This window comes from Vanellus vanellus, assembly GCF_965231255.1.
Source record: "Vanellus vanellus genome assembly, chromosome: 25".
Lineage (NCBI taxonomy): Eukaryota > Metazoa > Chordata > Aves > Charadriiformes > Charadriidae > Vanellus > Vanellus vanellus.
Window position 1 is genome coordinate 5491331 of NC_138930.1, and position 15163 is coordinate 5506493.

At 64.0% G+C, this 15163-nt stretch overlaps 1 protein-coding gene across 1 annotated transcript; it reads left to right on the plus strand.

The window, feature by feature from the left end:
• Window positions 1-4346: 4346 nt before the first annotated feature.
• MEX3D (mex-3 RNA binding family member D) lies at window positions 4347-14800 on the plus strand (the record flags this gene model as incomplete). Its single annotated transcript, XM_082495424.1, has 2 exons — window positions 4347-4875; window positions 13524-14800. The coding sequence occupies 2 exons, from the start codon at window positions 4347-4349 to the stop codon at window positions 14798-14800; spliced, it is 1806 nt and encodes a 601-aa protein (XP_082351550.1).
• Window positions 14801-15163: the final 363 nt, after the last annotated feature.

The following is a 15163-nucleotide window of genomic DNA, read 5'->3' on the forward strand; positions in this document are numbered from 1 at the left end:
GAAGTCTCTGTGGAGACTTCTCTTCTCCAGGCTGAACCCCCCCCCAACTCTCCCAGCCTGTCCTCATAGGATCCCCATAACTTTGGAGCCCATTTATAGCGTTTGGCCACCATGCTGTGATTTAGGCAAATAGATAACTGTGGGTGTGTTTTGGTTTGAGGGGGGTGTTGGGATTCCCCCTTATGTGTCCATTAATCTCCTCTTTAGGAGTTGAGCTACAGAAGGATGCTCTTTATGGCAGCAGAGATACTCCGGCTAGGGTGGGGTAACTTCTGCCTTTGCACGCTTGACCTGGAATAAGAGTGGCTGTCGCAGAATTGTACTTGGGGGAGTTTGGCTTGCGCAGCCGTGGTGGTACTAATTACTCTGCTGTCGTTGGAATGCTCCGTTGCCCCACACGAAAGCAGCTTAACGGGCTGCAACACCTCCGCTTTGCTGTAGTAAAGCGTTCTTTGGTTCCCTGTGCGTATACAGGGGGTTGTCTCGGTCACTTTGGGGGACATCTTTGTTCTGTGGATGATCAGAGACCGAATGATGACAGGCAACACAAAGAGGCGGGAGGAGCAATTGTGGATGAGCCCCGATAAGAAATGGGGAAACCACCTGGAGAGGTGGGCTTGGAAGCAGCAAGGAAGTGCCTTCTGCCTCGTGATCAGGGAAGTTGGGTCTCCTGTACGGTTGGGTTTTGGTTAAAGAAACAGGAGCTGTGCTAAAGAACTTCTCTAATTTGTATAATCCATTTTCTCTGTTAATGGGAGACACCAGTCTCTTAAAAGACCTGCGAATTACTCGGGTTAAAAACTACAAAGGCAACTTGGTGCCAGGAGTGAAAAGAAGACTCTTCAGAAGAACGCGTGAGCTAGTTGTGCTGAAAATGGAACAGATCAGAGGCATAACATCTACAAACCAGGTTTGCCAAAAGCGCTTAAAATAACAACCAGCAGTTTCTGTAGGTGCTGTTGGACTTGACGCAGTGATTTCCCCTCTGGAGTCCAGAGGAGGCGCAAACAGCAGCGTGTGGAGCCAGCGCTGCAGCCCCCGCGGTGAGCGGGGAAGCCCACGGACAACGCTTCTCCTGGGGCTTGAGAGGTGGTGATGGGGTGGGCTGCGGTGGCGAGGAGCGGCGTCAGGATTGGAGTTGCAGCAAGGACGTGAGGAACCGCTCCGATACAGGTTCGGTGTTGGCGCAGGTTGCCCAGAGAAGGTGGCACCGCTGGACATTAATGAGATCTTTTTTCTACATTTCCTGGAAATGGGAGAAGCTCAGGAGAGAGAGGGGTTGTACTGTTCTGTCCCGAGTAACGGAAAACCCACTATTTTTAGTACTTTAGTGGGGTGTTTCAACTTACTAGCTTAAATATTTTGGGAAGGGGGAGGGGGGATGTCTTGCAGCCCGCTTGTGTGCCTCAAATCTGGTTCTGCCTCATCTGTCCCTAGAGGAGAAGCTTTGGTCCACAGTCGGTGTGAGCCCTCCGTAACGCCTGGAGCCCGGCGGCTCTCTGAACAGCTCACGGCGTGGGGAAGACGCGGCTGAGGTGGGATTCCCAGAGCCGTGCTAGTGCTGGTGCAGCTGCATAAGCACTGCAGAGGCCGGATGGATGTGGACAGATCTCCGTGAACGCTTTGGGAGGAGGAAACAGAAGTTGCTCCAGTCTTCCTCTGCAGGAGCCATCGCGAAAGAAAGAGCTGGTGGGAGCTCACTGCCAAGACCTCCAAAGGTGAACCGGGAGGAGAGGAAGCCTGTAATTTGTTTTCGTGAAACTCTTCAGCAGTGGGAAGATGTTGGGTTTGGTTGGCAGGTAGGAGAAATGGGAAGAAGCAAGGAGGCAGTTCCTGGTGGCTGGAAAGCTCACACGGAAGGTGGAAGTGACCCATTCAGAAGGGGAAAGTCCTTTCCTTCCCTGCAGGAGAGTCACCAGCTGAAGGACAAAACTTTAGAAGCACAAGGACAGACCACGTGGCCGCTGACCAGCAGGAGTTAATGTTTCCCAGGATCTGTGAAATGTGAACAGCGAGTGGGCGTTGGGAAGTGTGTGTTGGGGGGGAGTCGAGACCGGGCACTGGTGGTTCTTGCGGTTAAAAACAATCCCAAACCTAATGGTTGAATTAATCCCAAAGATGGCGATAGGGAACGGCAGTTATGTAAAAATGGAGAAAATGAAGCTGCGGAATGGGACCTGCGGAATTGGAGGTAGTGGGTGAGCTGAGAATTGGTCTCGCTGTCGTTAGAGTGAATTAGTGTGCTGCGCCATCGCTGCCTGCGAGGGTTTGAGGGTTTCTTAAAGCTCTGTCTGTGGAAGGTCCCGGTAAAGCAATGGTCCAGGTGGAACAGGCGATGCGGAGGTGAATGTTTTGCGGTGAGCCGGCTGCCTTTGGGGGGGAGAAACCGTCACAGCAGGGACCTGCCCTGGTGGCTTTTTGATGAGAGAAGGTGGTGGAGATGCTCATGGTCTTGGGGCATCCAAGCTGCTGAAGTTGTCAGGGCTGTGTCTGAAGCGGAAACAGATGGCTGAGGGGATCGTGCCCCTCTGCTGCGCTCTGCTCTGCTCTGGGGAGACCCCCCCGCAGTGCTGCCTCCAGCTCGGGGGGTGCCCACAGCAGAAGGCCCCGGAGCTGTTGGAGCGGGGCCAGAGGAGGCCCCGGAGATGCTGGGAGGGCTGGAGCCCCTCTGCTGGGAGGACAGGCTGGGAGAGGTGGGGGGGTTCAGCCTGGAGAAGAGAAGGCTCCGGGGAGACCTCAGAGCCCCTTCCAGTGCCTAAAGGGGCTCCAGGAGAGCTGGGGAGGGACTCCATCAGGGAGGGGAGCGATGGGATGAGGGGGGACGGTTTGACACTGGAAGAGGGGAGATTTAGATGAGATCTGAGGAAGAACTTCTTGGCTGTGAGGGCGGTGAGCCCCCGGCGCAGGTTGCCCCGAGAAGCTGTGGCTGCCCCATCCCTGGAGGTGTTCAAGGCCGGGTTGGACGGGGCTGGGAGCAACCTGGGCTGGTGGGAGGTGTCCCTGCCCAGGGCAGGGGGTGGCACTGGGTGAGCTTTAAGGTTTCCCTTTCATGCCGTGATTCTGTGACGACTTTGCTACTGAGCATGATAAACAGCAATCACCACTTGCAAAGCAGGACGTAGAGAACCAAGGGGAAAAGGTGGGAGAAAGGACAAAGATTTTACGTTTTCTTAACTTTTGTAACTGGGGAAGAAGGAAATGTCCTTCAGTACTCAAAGTGTAGCTGTGCTGTAGCTCCATACCCTTGAGTGGTTGACAAACTGTGCATGGCCTCGGTGTGGGTGGATGGGAATTGTCCACGCGGGTGCCGTGACGAGCTGCCCCGTCCTCAGCGGGTGCTTTGCTGCTCCGGTTTTGCTCTTTGCCAAGAAATGCCACTCTTCGTCAATAAAAGGGTTGTGCAAAGCGGTACCTGACTCGTCTGCTCTCTTCCTTCTTCTGATGGAAGGTCGGAGAGATGGGATGGCGGTGGCCGGAGAGAGCTGTGGTGGAAGCTACCACACGCCTGTGGCCCCGCGCCTGCGCCTCTCGGCTTCTGCCGTGGCCGTGGTGGCGTTCTCGAGGTGTCTATGTGACCGAGGGCTGGAGGGGGGCTGTGGGGTGAGAAATGCGCAGGAAGGAGTGTATCCCCCCATATAACCGGGATGTGCGTACACCCCCCTGGGCACCCTGTCCCCCGTCCCCCCCCCCTTGGGGCACACCCCCCCCGTGGCACTGTCTGTGCTCCCCTATGACACCCCACCCGCCCTCTGTGCACTGTCACCCCCGTGGCACTCCGCCTGTCCCCCTGTGGCACTGTCAGTGTCCCCCGTGACACCCTGCCCACCCCCCGGTGGCACTGTCCCTGATCCCCGTGGCACTGTCTCTGCCCCCGTGACACCCCACCCGCCCCCCGTGCACTGTCTGTGTCCCCCCCGTGGCACCGTTCGTGTCCCCCGTGACACCCCGCCCGCCCGTGGCTTTCCCGTGTTGGCCACCCGAATCGCTGCCACCCCCCTCCCCAAATGCCGCCGTCCCCTTCCCGTCTCTCTCCGTCCCCCTCGCGGTGACTCCCGGGTGGGGTTGAACACGCGTGGGCGTGGCGCGGGGCGAGGCGTGCCCGGCCACGCCCCCTCCCTGCGGCGGGGCGGGGCCCGCCAGGGCCGGCGGCGCGGGGGGCGGGGCGGGGCGCGGCGGGGGCGCATGCGCGCGGCGGGGCGCGGCCCATTGTCGGGGCGGGCTGACGTCGGGGCGGGGCGGTGCGGCGCGGCGGGGGGCGCGCGCAGGGAGGCGGCGTGCGGCGGGCACCGGGCACCGCCACCGCCCCGGCCCCGCTCCGCTCCGCTCCCGCCTCAGCCGCCGCCGCCATGCCCGGCTCCATCTACCAGCCCGAGGGCGGACAGCCCTCCCGCGGTCCGCCGCGCTGCTTGGCGCTGCTCAGCCCTCCGCCGCCCCCCGGGCAGGACCCGCCGCCACCGGAGCCCGAACGGGAGCGGGAGGGGCCGGCGCAGGACGAAGCCGCCGCCCTGAGGTTCGCCCTGGACCAGCTCTCGCTTCTGGGGCTGGAGGAGGCGGGCGGGCTGCGGGCGGCGGAGGCGGGCGGCGAGGAGCCGGAGGCGGTGGCGGCGGCGGCGGCGGGAGGAGGAGGAGGAGGAGGAGGAGGAGCGGGGCCGGGCGGCCTTCAGGCGCGGGAGCGTGGCGGTTCCCCGCCGGTTCCCGGTCCCTCCGCCAACCCCTCGGCCGCCTTCGGTAACTTCGCCCCGCACCTGCCCCCCCCCGCCCCCCCCGCCGCGCTGCTGGCCGAGCCCTTGGGCGGCAGGAAGAAGAGCGTGAACATGACCGAGTGCGTCCCGGTGCCCAGCTCCGAGCACGTCGCCGAGATCGTGGGCCGGCAAGGTAACACCCCCCCCACCCCCCCTCTCACCCCTCCCCCCCGCGTGGGAGAGAGACACGCGTGGGGACCCCCCTCCCTCCACCCCCCTTTGTCCGCCCCGCGGCCGCCGGGATGCGCCGGACCACTCCCCCACGCCCCCTTTCCCCTCCCTCCCCCCCCCCCCCGTGGAATTTGGGTCAGTTTTGGGGGGGCTTTTGTCTCCGCGGCCGGTAACGCGGAGGCGGCGACTTAACGGCGACGAATCCCGCCGCCCCAAAACTCCTCCCGCCGGTGGGGGGGGGTGGGGGGGGCTGCGGGGAGAACCGCTCCTCTTTGTGCCTCTCCTCGGCGGGGAAATAGTCATTCAACTCTCTCGGTCAGCGCGAACCGGGGGGGAAGGGAGGGGGGGGATAAGCACCGGGGAGTTGCCGGGCTCCACGCGTGTCCGTGGGAGCGGGCGGGACCCGAGGGACAGGGGACAGCTTTGATTTGATTGTAGTTGAGTGTCTGTCCCCGCTGTGTCAGACTCGGTGTGTAAATGATACTCGGGTGACTTCGTGTATAAAGGGTAATTAAATCCGCTGGTTCATTAGTAGGTGGGTGAAGCCCCCGCGGGTGGGGAAGGGGCACGAAGCCCCGCTGGCACCCGGCTGTCACAAAAGGGCCACCCGCAGCCCCGGGTGGGTGTGCCTGGCGTGGGCTTTGTCTCCAGGAAATCCCAAATAGCCCTTCACCAAAGTTTCATCTTTTAAAAAAAAAAAAAAAAAAACACCAACCAACAAAAAAAAAAAAAACCCACCTAAAAACACAACGAGAAAAGACTCCGAGAAGGAGGATTTAAGAAAATAATCATAAAAATACAAAATAAAAGAAGAGAGGTGCTGCCCGCAGGAATCCCGGCGGCGACGGGCAGTGGGGCTCGCGATGAGCCTGACCTCCGCGCGGGGTCTGTCGCCACGCTGGGCTCTGGCACCCCGGCACTGCCCTCGCGTCCCCCCCCCCGGCTCCCAGTCCTCCTTCACCTGCTGCGAGGTGGGGGACGGGACACCCATATTTTTCCCGGGGGGAAGCGGGGAGCTGGGCAGCCTCATTGTTCTCTTTGTTAGCCAGAGCCATGCTGTGATGAGCGCGGTGACATCATGCTCTGCGCTTCCCATTGGCCTGCGTTGCCTCCCAGCCGGCCCCGCTTCCCGGCCTCCCAACTTTCCGAGCACCCCTCCTCGATCCCGCCGCCCCGCCGCCGGGGTCCCACCGGCTTACCGAACCCAACCGGGCACAACCGAGCGGAGCGGCACATCGCCGGAGGAGGACACCGGCGCGACGCCGCGCCCTGCTCCAGAGAATCCTCCTTCTTCCCGGGCCGGATGGGGACCTGGATTTGGTGGCTTCACCGGCGGGCTCCGCGCAACCCCGGCGTCTGGCAACTTGCGAGCAAACCCGTAACGGGGTCCGACCTCCCTGGGGGGAAACGCGTCGGCTCCGTGAGTTTCAGGAAGGTTGGAGTGAACGGCTGCTTTTCGGGCCGGCGAGCTGTCGGTTGGCACCCCTCCTCGCCGCGGCTGGGCTTGGGCGTTTCGGCTGCGGTGAGGTCCCGGCGCTGCGCCGTCGGCACCCCGACGAGTTAAATGTGCACCCGGACACCTCGTGCGGAGTTTGGGTGCTCGCGGAGCTCCACGGGCTCCCGGAAAAGTGCTGCAAAAGAAATGATGATACGGGCTTGGGGAGGGGTGCTGGGGGGGCACCGTGCCCCACCAGTGGGCTCGGAGGGGACGAGGGGGGGGACTGGGGGTACCTGCTGCCACCCCAACCCGCAGGAGCAGCTCTCCCCGGGGGTTTTCTTGCCCCTCTCCCAGTCTCGGCTTTTCTGCGGTTCCCGGCTCGGTCGGACACGGTGCCGCGGCCCCGTCGTGCTGGGGGGTTTGCCGCAAAGGGGGGGCTTGACATTCGGCACCCCCGGTTCTCGCTGGCGGGGGCGGGAGGGGGCAGCTGGGCAGCATCCGAGGGGATGGCGCCGTCAGCAGAGTGGCTTTGCGCTCCGGCAGCTCTGCGGTGCCGCCGGCAGCTGGTTTAGGTGAGGGATGTGCGAGGCCGGTGCAGCCCGAGCAGGGGCGATACCGCCGTCCTTCGCAGCTGCCCCCCTCTCTCCGGGTCTCGCACCGAGCTCAAAAACGAGCCCAGCCCTTCTCGCTCGCCTCAGCCTCCCGCACCCCTGCTGGCTCCCGGGTCCTTCTGGTCCCCGCGTCCTCCCGTGCGAGTCTCCCACGGTCTTCGGTAGCCCCGTGGCCGCGTAGTAGCATCGTTCCGGTGGCGAGATGTGCCGCTGCGGGGCTGGGTCGGACTCCCTCAGAACTGTGTCCCCGTCACTCTCGTCCTTGCTGCGCTTACCCGCCCTGGCCGTGACCCGGGGGACGGGCGCTTGAGCTGCCACCACCGCCCTCGGAACGGAGGAAGGGATGAAGGTGTGGATATGGGGTGCCCCGGAAGGGTCTTGAGTTGGGGCTGGCTTTCTCTGCCCGTACACCGTGTGCTGAGGAGCAGCTCTCGGGGCGCTTTGGGACCGGTCCTACTGTCCCCAGAGCCCGGCAGCCCCTCGCTGCCATCGGGGTGAGCGGGGACGTGGCTGAGAGGTCCCAACCGCCCCGTCAGACCCATGTACGGCCGTACCGCGCCGGCTGAGGTGGGACAGAAGCTGTCGCACTCGCACTCGATTTCTCCTCCTTCTTTTTCTTCAGTTTCTCTCCTCCAGAGCCACAAATTTAACCCTTTCCAGAAGGGAGCGGCAGCAGCAGCTCAGCAGGTAAATCTTTTGTCGTACAAAGCAAATCTGCGTTTTCTTGTCTCCGCCGGAGAGGTGGTTGCCGCGACCCCTCGTCCGGATCGGTGACGGTTGCGGAGCGGCGTCTGCGGCTTTTCTCCTCCTTGCCCACGCGGCTACCGAAAGGCAGCGTGCGTGGCCTGGCGGGATTTACGTGGCCGTGCCTTCGCGTGCAAGCCCGCTCGTGACTCCTGCCCTGGGAGGCACCGGCTCCAAAAAGCTCTGTGGGCATTGACCGCAGCGCTGGGGACCCGTCTGCCCAACCAGCGAAAAGAGCGGTGGTGGTAACTGGGATCAGCGGGGAGAAGGGAGGACGGGGAGCACGGCGGGGCTCTGGCGTCCCGGCACCGTGCCGGCGTTGCTCCCTGGCGTCCCCCCTTCAGCGGCGCATTTCCGAGCAGCGTCTTTCCCCCCAACGAGGCCGAGAGGGTGACGGGCGGCCGGTGGGACGGAGTCAGCCACGGGCGCCTCTCTCGGGCTCCGCTTCCCCATCTGCGACACTGTCGGCGGCTTTGGGTGCGGATTTGGGTAAGTTGCCGTTTATAGAAGACGCTGGGACGCTCGAAGCGGGAAAGGCTGGAATAACGGCAGCTCTCCTCCCTGCCGGAGCGCGGCGGGCGTAAACTTGCCGTGGATTTTGCCAGGGCTACGATGAATCCTCTCGGATTTCCGAGCCCTGAGCTGCTGCTCTCTGCCGTCCTCTGCCCATCGTGCCGCGGTCCTTTGAGGCCGTCCCGGCTGCGTCCTCCCGCCTCTCTGGGGCGCAGCAGAGCTGGAAATTCCCGAAGTCGGTGGCAGCGGTTGATGGGTTCGCTGGTGGATCCGCCTGCACGTCTTGGCTCCGGCACCGGCTTCCTCCTCTCCGGCCTGAGGCGAGGAGCCCGGCCTCCCTTGCCACGCTTTTCCCGGTGTCTGGAGAAGAAACAAAGGTGCGATGTGCTCGCCGCCCGCCGCGCGGTGGCAAGGATGGATTAATTACCGTTTGCAGAGAGGTGGGAAGAAGAGCTCGGCAAGGGGGGAGATGAGATGCGACGGAGGTGTGATGGGTTCTCCTCCACCTCTGGCTCCGCTCCCGGCGCGTCCTGTGCTGTTTCGCCTGTAGCGAAGGGGACCGGCAGCACCGTAACGCCGGGTCTGAGGCCGGGAGATGCTGCGCATCCCGGGAAGAGGAAGGGCAATGTCTTGTTGCAGCGGGTAGCGCGCTCCAGAGGATTGGGTGCGAGACGGTCTCCTGGTCGATGCCATCAAAGCTCCTCCAGAAAAGCTCTGTTTGCTTTTTCTTGGGGTTTTCGGAGCTGGGAACTGGGCACCGCAAGCGCCAAGCTCCTTGGGCCAACGTGGATGTGCTCTGGCCGAGGGGATGGGCTGCCTTTGTCCTCCTGAGGAGGAGGAGGAGGAGGAGGAGACCACCTTATGTCAAAGCCAGGCCACGCTGGGCATCAGCCGGTGGATGAGCTGCATCGGGTCTCTTATCTCCTGCCCGGGTAAGGACAGGAGCGCGGAGGGTTCCCAGTCCACCCCCTGCGCTGTGCTGGATTTCACGGCTCTGGCAGTAGTTGCCGCCCTGATCCGACTGGGAGAGGGCGAAGTCTTCTTCAGTGGTGCCAAGAAGGAACGTTCAAGGGGAGAACGGCCACTTTTCCTGGGGCGCCGCCTCCGTCGCCGCAGCATCCTGGCGAGAATCCTCCGGGATTCTGGTTCTTGTCCCAGACTAGCGATTTCTCAGCCCCAGGGTAGGTGGGATGGATCCAGCGCTGTGGCTCCGGGAGGGATTTGAGAGGAGCATCCAAGTTCGCACCCCTCTGTCGGTGCCGCCCCGGTGGGCAGAGCTGGGGGGGGGGGCGGGGGGGCTTGTGTGTGCCGGTGTCGAGAAGGGCTACGTTGGGGCTGGGGCTCCCCCCCCCACCCCCGTCAACCTCCCTGCTTTTAGGGATGTTTACCTCTGGATCTGAAAAGTGCTTTTAAAGCCACTTCGTTTGTAGTGAAGTCTGGCGCCTTGCTTTCCTCCTCCCTCGGCGTTAGCGCCGCGCACCGGCCCTTGGCAAGCTCAACGGCGGGAACGCCAACCGCTGCCGTGCCGTTGCGCTTGATCCGGCAATGCCGGGGTGAGGACATGCCCGCGGTGTCCCCTCCCCAGCCCCGTTCCGGCGTAGGGAGGGGGGGGGGGGGGAAGGTGTTGCGCTGCAGCGACTTCAGAGGGATGGAGCCGCGCGGGGTGGCGTTTTCACGGGGCGCACGGGTGGGGGCTCGGGGAGACTCGGCCGGAATAGCTCCTCCTGCTGCGGATCGTTCCCCCGGTTGTTGGTGAAACCACCCGCATCGCGTTGTCCGAGTCCGGCCGGCTCTGGGGGCCACCTGGCCATGGGGTGTCAGCATCTCCCCCGGCGTAGGCAGGAGCCGCCTCGGCTCGGTCACCTCTCCGGGGTGCGGATGCGATGGAGGACGGGGTTTGGGCTGGTGTGAGGTTGCGTCTCTTCACCCGTGGTGGGGGTTGCAGACCCACAGCTTAAAACCATTTAAATGCTTTACTGACTCCCAGCCCAGGGCGGGGGGTGCCCATCCTTCCCAGTTGGGGCTGCCTGGGAGGCCCTGCGGCCGAGGGGTGGCTTAGGTGGAGTTTGGGGTAGCGGCAGGACCGGATGGTCCCCGAGCGGAGCCCTGGTGCTGTCCCGGCTCTGCATCCACCACATCCCCGGTGTGCCCCATTTGGGAGCACTCACCGGCGCGTCACGCTGCCGGGAGGCTCTGCGCACTGAGCGGCGCGAGCGCGGTTCCCGGTGCGGATGCCAGCACGTGGCCTCGGGCGAGCGGCTTCACCGCCCTCTTCTGCCATGTGTCCCGGTGCGGCTCTGCGGGAGGACGGGGAGGGGAGCCCGCACCCCCCTGCCCCAGACCCGCCGCCGTCCTCTTTTTTTTTTTTACACCAGGATTGGAAAAACCAGCCCCGACCCGTGGTGCGTTTTGCTGCGCCACGGGCGAACCCGGCGCGGGCACGGTGGCCCCGGCAGCATCCGGTAACCGCAGGTCATGCGCATCGTTCCTGCCCTGCTTGTTTGAGGAGGGTGGAGGTGGCCAAACCAGGCATCCCTTTAATTTTTAACCCAGATTTCTGGCTTTGCCCCTAGGAAGAGCTGGCAAGGAGCGCAGCCGGATAAACTCTTCCTCCATTTCGCGCTGCCGTAGCGTCGGTTCAGTCCCACCGGCGCGGTGGAGCGGGGCGAGGAAGAGCCTCGCTGTGCCGTACCCCCCCCTTCCCGCGGGACGTGGCTCCCGAGCGTCTCCCGTTTGCGGCTGCCGCTGCCTTTGGATCTTGAAATTGCCTCTTCCCACTGCGAAGGGCGAATTTTGGACTGAAAGGCGAATTTTGGACCGAAGGGCGAATTTTGGACCGTCGGCGGGAGGCACCGGCAGAACCCCGCGCTGGCTCCCAGCCCCCGCTGCCCTTGCCTGCTGCCGCCGTGCTCATCCCGGTTTGCCGGTGGGGGGTGGGGGGGGGGGGAGAGCTTCGAGCGGAATAAATCGGAGAGGGAAAGGTGGGAGTCACGGGCACCGCGCTCTGGACAGCCTCGCCGAAGCCGGCACGTGCTTAAAACGACTTCACCTTCGATGGTGGTTGGTTCTGCCCTCCCCCGGTGACCCGGCCGTTGCTTCCCCCCCCCCCCCAACGTATGCCCCCAGCCATAAATACACCCTCCAGCTGTCATCCTAAATTAGGAAAAGCCTGAGCAAACCTTTCTGCACCCGCACTCTTCTTCTGCATCTCCCCGCAGCCCCTCGGCAGCTTCCCAAGCTCCGGGCAACGGGACGGCTCCGTGCCGTGCCCATCCCGGCCGGTCGCAGGAAAGGTTGAATTTGGGTTCATCCCGCCGCCCCGAGCCGGGAGTGAACCCCTGGGACAATGAAGGGTGGGAAGGAACGTTTCTTCGATGGCAACCGGTGGCGCGGAGGTGGCACGTGGCCGCTTTCAGCCTGGCTTGTGTGGAAATCCAGAGGGTTTCCCCCCCCCAGTTTAGGAGGGAGGTGACGGTGGGTCTCCTGCCTCCCCGGCTCCGTCTGCCCGCTCCCCTCCAACCTCCCCATCGCCATCCTGAGCCCTTTTGCCGGCAGCAGGCAGGGCGCTGCCGGCGCCCCACGGCAGCCTGGAGCCGGGCAGGGGCCGCACCGGCTGCTGGAAGTTGCTTTCGAGGTGGATTTTTCGGAGGAAGCATCCGGAGAGGTCGGGGCGGTCACCCATCGGCACCCTGGCTGCGGCTACCGAAGGAGTTGGTGCTGCCGAAAAACCGGGCTGTGACACCCAGCGCCGCCTCCGCTCGCTTATTTTGACAGGGGTATTGTTGTTTTTTGGGGTTTTGGGTTTTTTTTTTTTTGTTTTTTACTACTTCTTATTCATGATGCGTAATGTCCTGCCCCACGCACCGCGCTCGGGGCTCCGGGAATAACGTGGCGCACCCGTTAACGGCTTCGGCGCTCCGGCCGCCGGCGAGCCCGGGTTGATTTGGGACAAACCTACCTGGACGTCCTGCCGCCACCGCAGCTCCTGCCGAGTCCCTTCGACTTCCCGGGGCTCTGCTTCCTCCGGCATTACAGCTCTGCCCTTCCTCGGGGATGAGGAGGAGGAGGAGGAGGAGGCAGCCGGGCGCTCGCGGCAGCTTTGGCGGTGTCTGCGAGGCGCCGAGCTCTCCCCGCCGGCTGCGCGGCGATTTATCGACGTGGCCGCGCAGAGGTGTTTGCAGCGCCCCGGGGATGGTCTCGGGGCTCTGATGGGGTCCCCTCCATCCCTGCGGGCTCCCGGCTTTGCTTTGGGTGCCCTGCGAAGCTTCGGGGGGGGGTGTCCCGCACCCTCCTGTGCCGGCAGCGGAGGGCAACTGGTTGGGGCTGAGCTCCCGGTGCTCTGCGCTGCGCTTGGCTCATGTGGATTTAATTAAAGGCGTGCGCTGGCGCGCGGATGCAATTAGGGGTTGGGGTTGCAGCGAGCGGCGCTGCGCTTGCGCCTCCTCGGCGAGAGCGGCGAGGACGACACGTCCCGGAGGAAAAGGCAGAAGCCTTTCGATGGCCAAAGCGCTCCGGGGACTGGAGCAGCCGGAGCCCAACTCGCCCCCGGGGGGGGGGGGGGGGGAACGGGGCTCGGCCGGGGTGAAGGCAGAGCCCCGACAGCAAAGCCCCGAATCTCCTACGCCCCAACTGGGGCTCTGCCTCCTCTCTGCCGGGGGGGGTCTCGAGGGGTGACTGTGCGCCCCCCCCCCCCCCCCCCCCCCCCCCCCATCCCTCCGGGGCCATTGCTGTCGGGGGGGCGGCAGTTTTCGGGGTTTAGCTCCAGGCTGGGAGACATCGGCAAACCCGCAGGATCCGAATAAGTCTTTTCATTCCATCTTCTGTGTCTGTCTTTTTTTTTTTTTTTTTATTATTATTTTTTTATTTTTGGTCCTCGCACCTCCTTCCAATGCCTTTGGAGCAAACTCCCCCCCCTTCCCCTTCCCCCCCACCCCCACCCACCGCAACCTGCCCCCATGGCTGCCTGCCCTGGTCCCGCGCGGTGTCCCAACCCCTCGGCGAGCCGGGCTGCCGCCTGCGTCCCCGCGGGTCCTCGGTCACCGCCGCGGTGCGGAGGGAGCCTGGGGGGCATCTCAGCCGAGCCCCCCCCCCCCTTGCCCCCGGCACCGAGCTGACCCCCCCTTTGAGGCGGGAGGGACCCACGAGGGTGTCTTGTGCCACACGTGCAGCGCCAGAGGGACCTACTGGTCCTGCGTCTCCCCATCCTGGGCGGGCAGGAGGTTCCCCGCGAGGTCTCGGCTTTGACACGTCATAGATTTATTTATTTCCCCCCCCCCCCCCCCCCCCCTTCTCCTGGCTCTGCAGGCTGCAAAATCAAAGCCCTACGCGCCAAGACCAACACGTACATCAAGACGCCGGTCAGGGGCGAGGAACCCGTTTTCATCGTGACTGGGAGGAAGGAGGACGTGGAGATGGCGAAAAGGGAGATCCTCTCGGCCGCCGAGCACTTCTCCATGATCCGGGCGACGCGTAACAAAGCGAACGGGTTGACGGGAGCGATGCAGGGACCCCCCAACCTGCCGGGACAGACCACCATCCAAGTGAGGGTCCCCTACCGTGTGGTGGGGCTGGTGGTGGGACCCAAGGGGGCCACCATCAAGCGGATCCAACAGCAGACGCACACCTACATCGTGACGCCCAGCCGGGACAAGGAGCCCGTTTTCGAGGTGACGGGCATGCCCGAGAACGTGGACCGGGCTCGGGAGGAGATCGAGGCGCACATCACCATGCGGACAGGCTCCTTCATCGATGTCAACGCCGAAAACGACTTCCACTCCAACGGCACCGACGTCTGCCTCGACCTGCAGGGCAGCACGGCCAGCCTGTGGGCCAAAGCCCCCCATCCCGCCCGCCGCCCCTCGGCCGCCCTGCGCAACGACAGCCTCAGCTCCCTGGGCAGCGCCTCCACCGAGTCCTACTACAGCGGGCGGGTGACGGACGCCAGTCCCACCAGTCCCTACAGCACCAGCGGCGGCTTCACCTTCGGCGAGCCCCCGGCCCCGCTGGGCTCGGAGGAGTGCGACTTCGGCTTCGACTTCTTGGCCCTCGACCTCACGACGCCCACCACCATCTGGTCGCCCTTCGAACGCTCGGCCAACCCCTTGCAAGCCTTCAGCAGCTGCTCCTCCGTCAACGGCTCGCAGAGACGCAACAGCGGCGCCGCCACGCCGCGTCACTCGCCCACCCTCCCCGAGAGCGGCGGCGGCGGCGGCGGCGTAGCCCTGGACCACCCCTTAGCGCGCCGCATCCAGAGCGACCCCGTCAGCACCTTGTCCTGGTTGCCCACCCAAGGTTCGCTCTCCTCCTTCTCCACCAGTACCGGCTACTCCTCCTCCTCCTCCCTGCCCGGCAGCATCTCCGCCGCTTCGGGTTCGCCCACCGACTCCAGCAGCTCCGACGGGCACCGTAAGAGTTCCCGGGAGTGCATGGTGTGCTTCGAGAGCGAGGTGATCGCCGCCTTGGTGCCCTGCGGCCACAACCTCTTCTGCATGGAGTGCGCCATGCGCATCTGCGGCAAAGCCGAGCCCGAGTGTCCCGCTTGCCACACTCCCGCCACGCAAGCCATCCACATCTTCTCCTAGCCGGGTGCGGCTCGCCAGGGCGACCGAACCCTCCCCCTTCCCCCCTCCCCCCCCCCCTCGCTTTTTAAGGACTTCAAAACTGTTTAAATGGAAACTTTTAATTTAATAACGGATCCGATGGGCGCAGGGGATGGGGGGAGGGGGAAGGAGAGGCTGCTGCTTGTTGGCCGGAGAGGGGCAGGACGGCGGGGCGGGAGGGTGGCCGAAATGCAGGGGGTCGGGAGGGGTGGGGGAAGAAGGGGGCCGATGAAGACGAGGAGGAAGAGGGGGGGTGAAACCGCAGAGAGGAGGAAACTCCGATGTTTACAGAATAGCTTTAACTCTTCAGCCGGCGGCTGGGAGGAGGAAGCCCAGCTGTTCTTC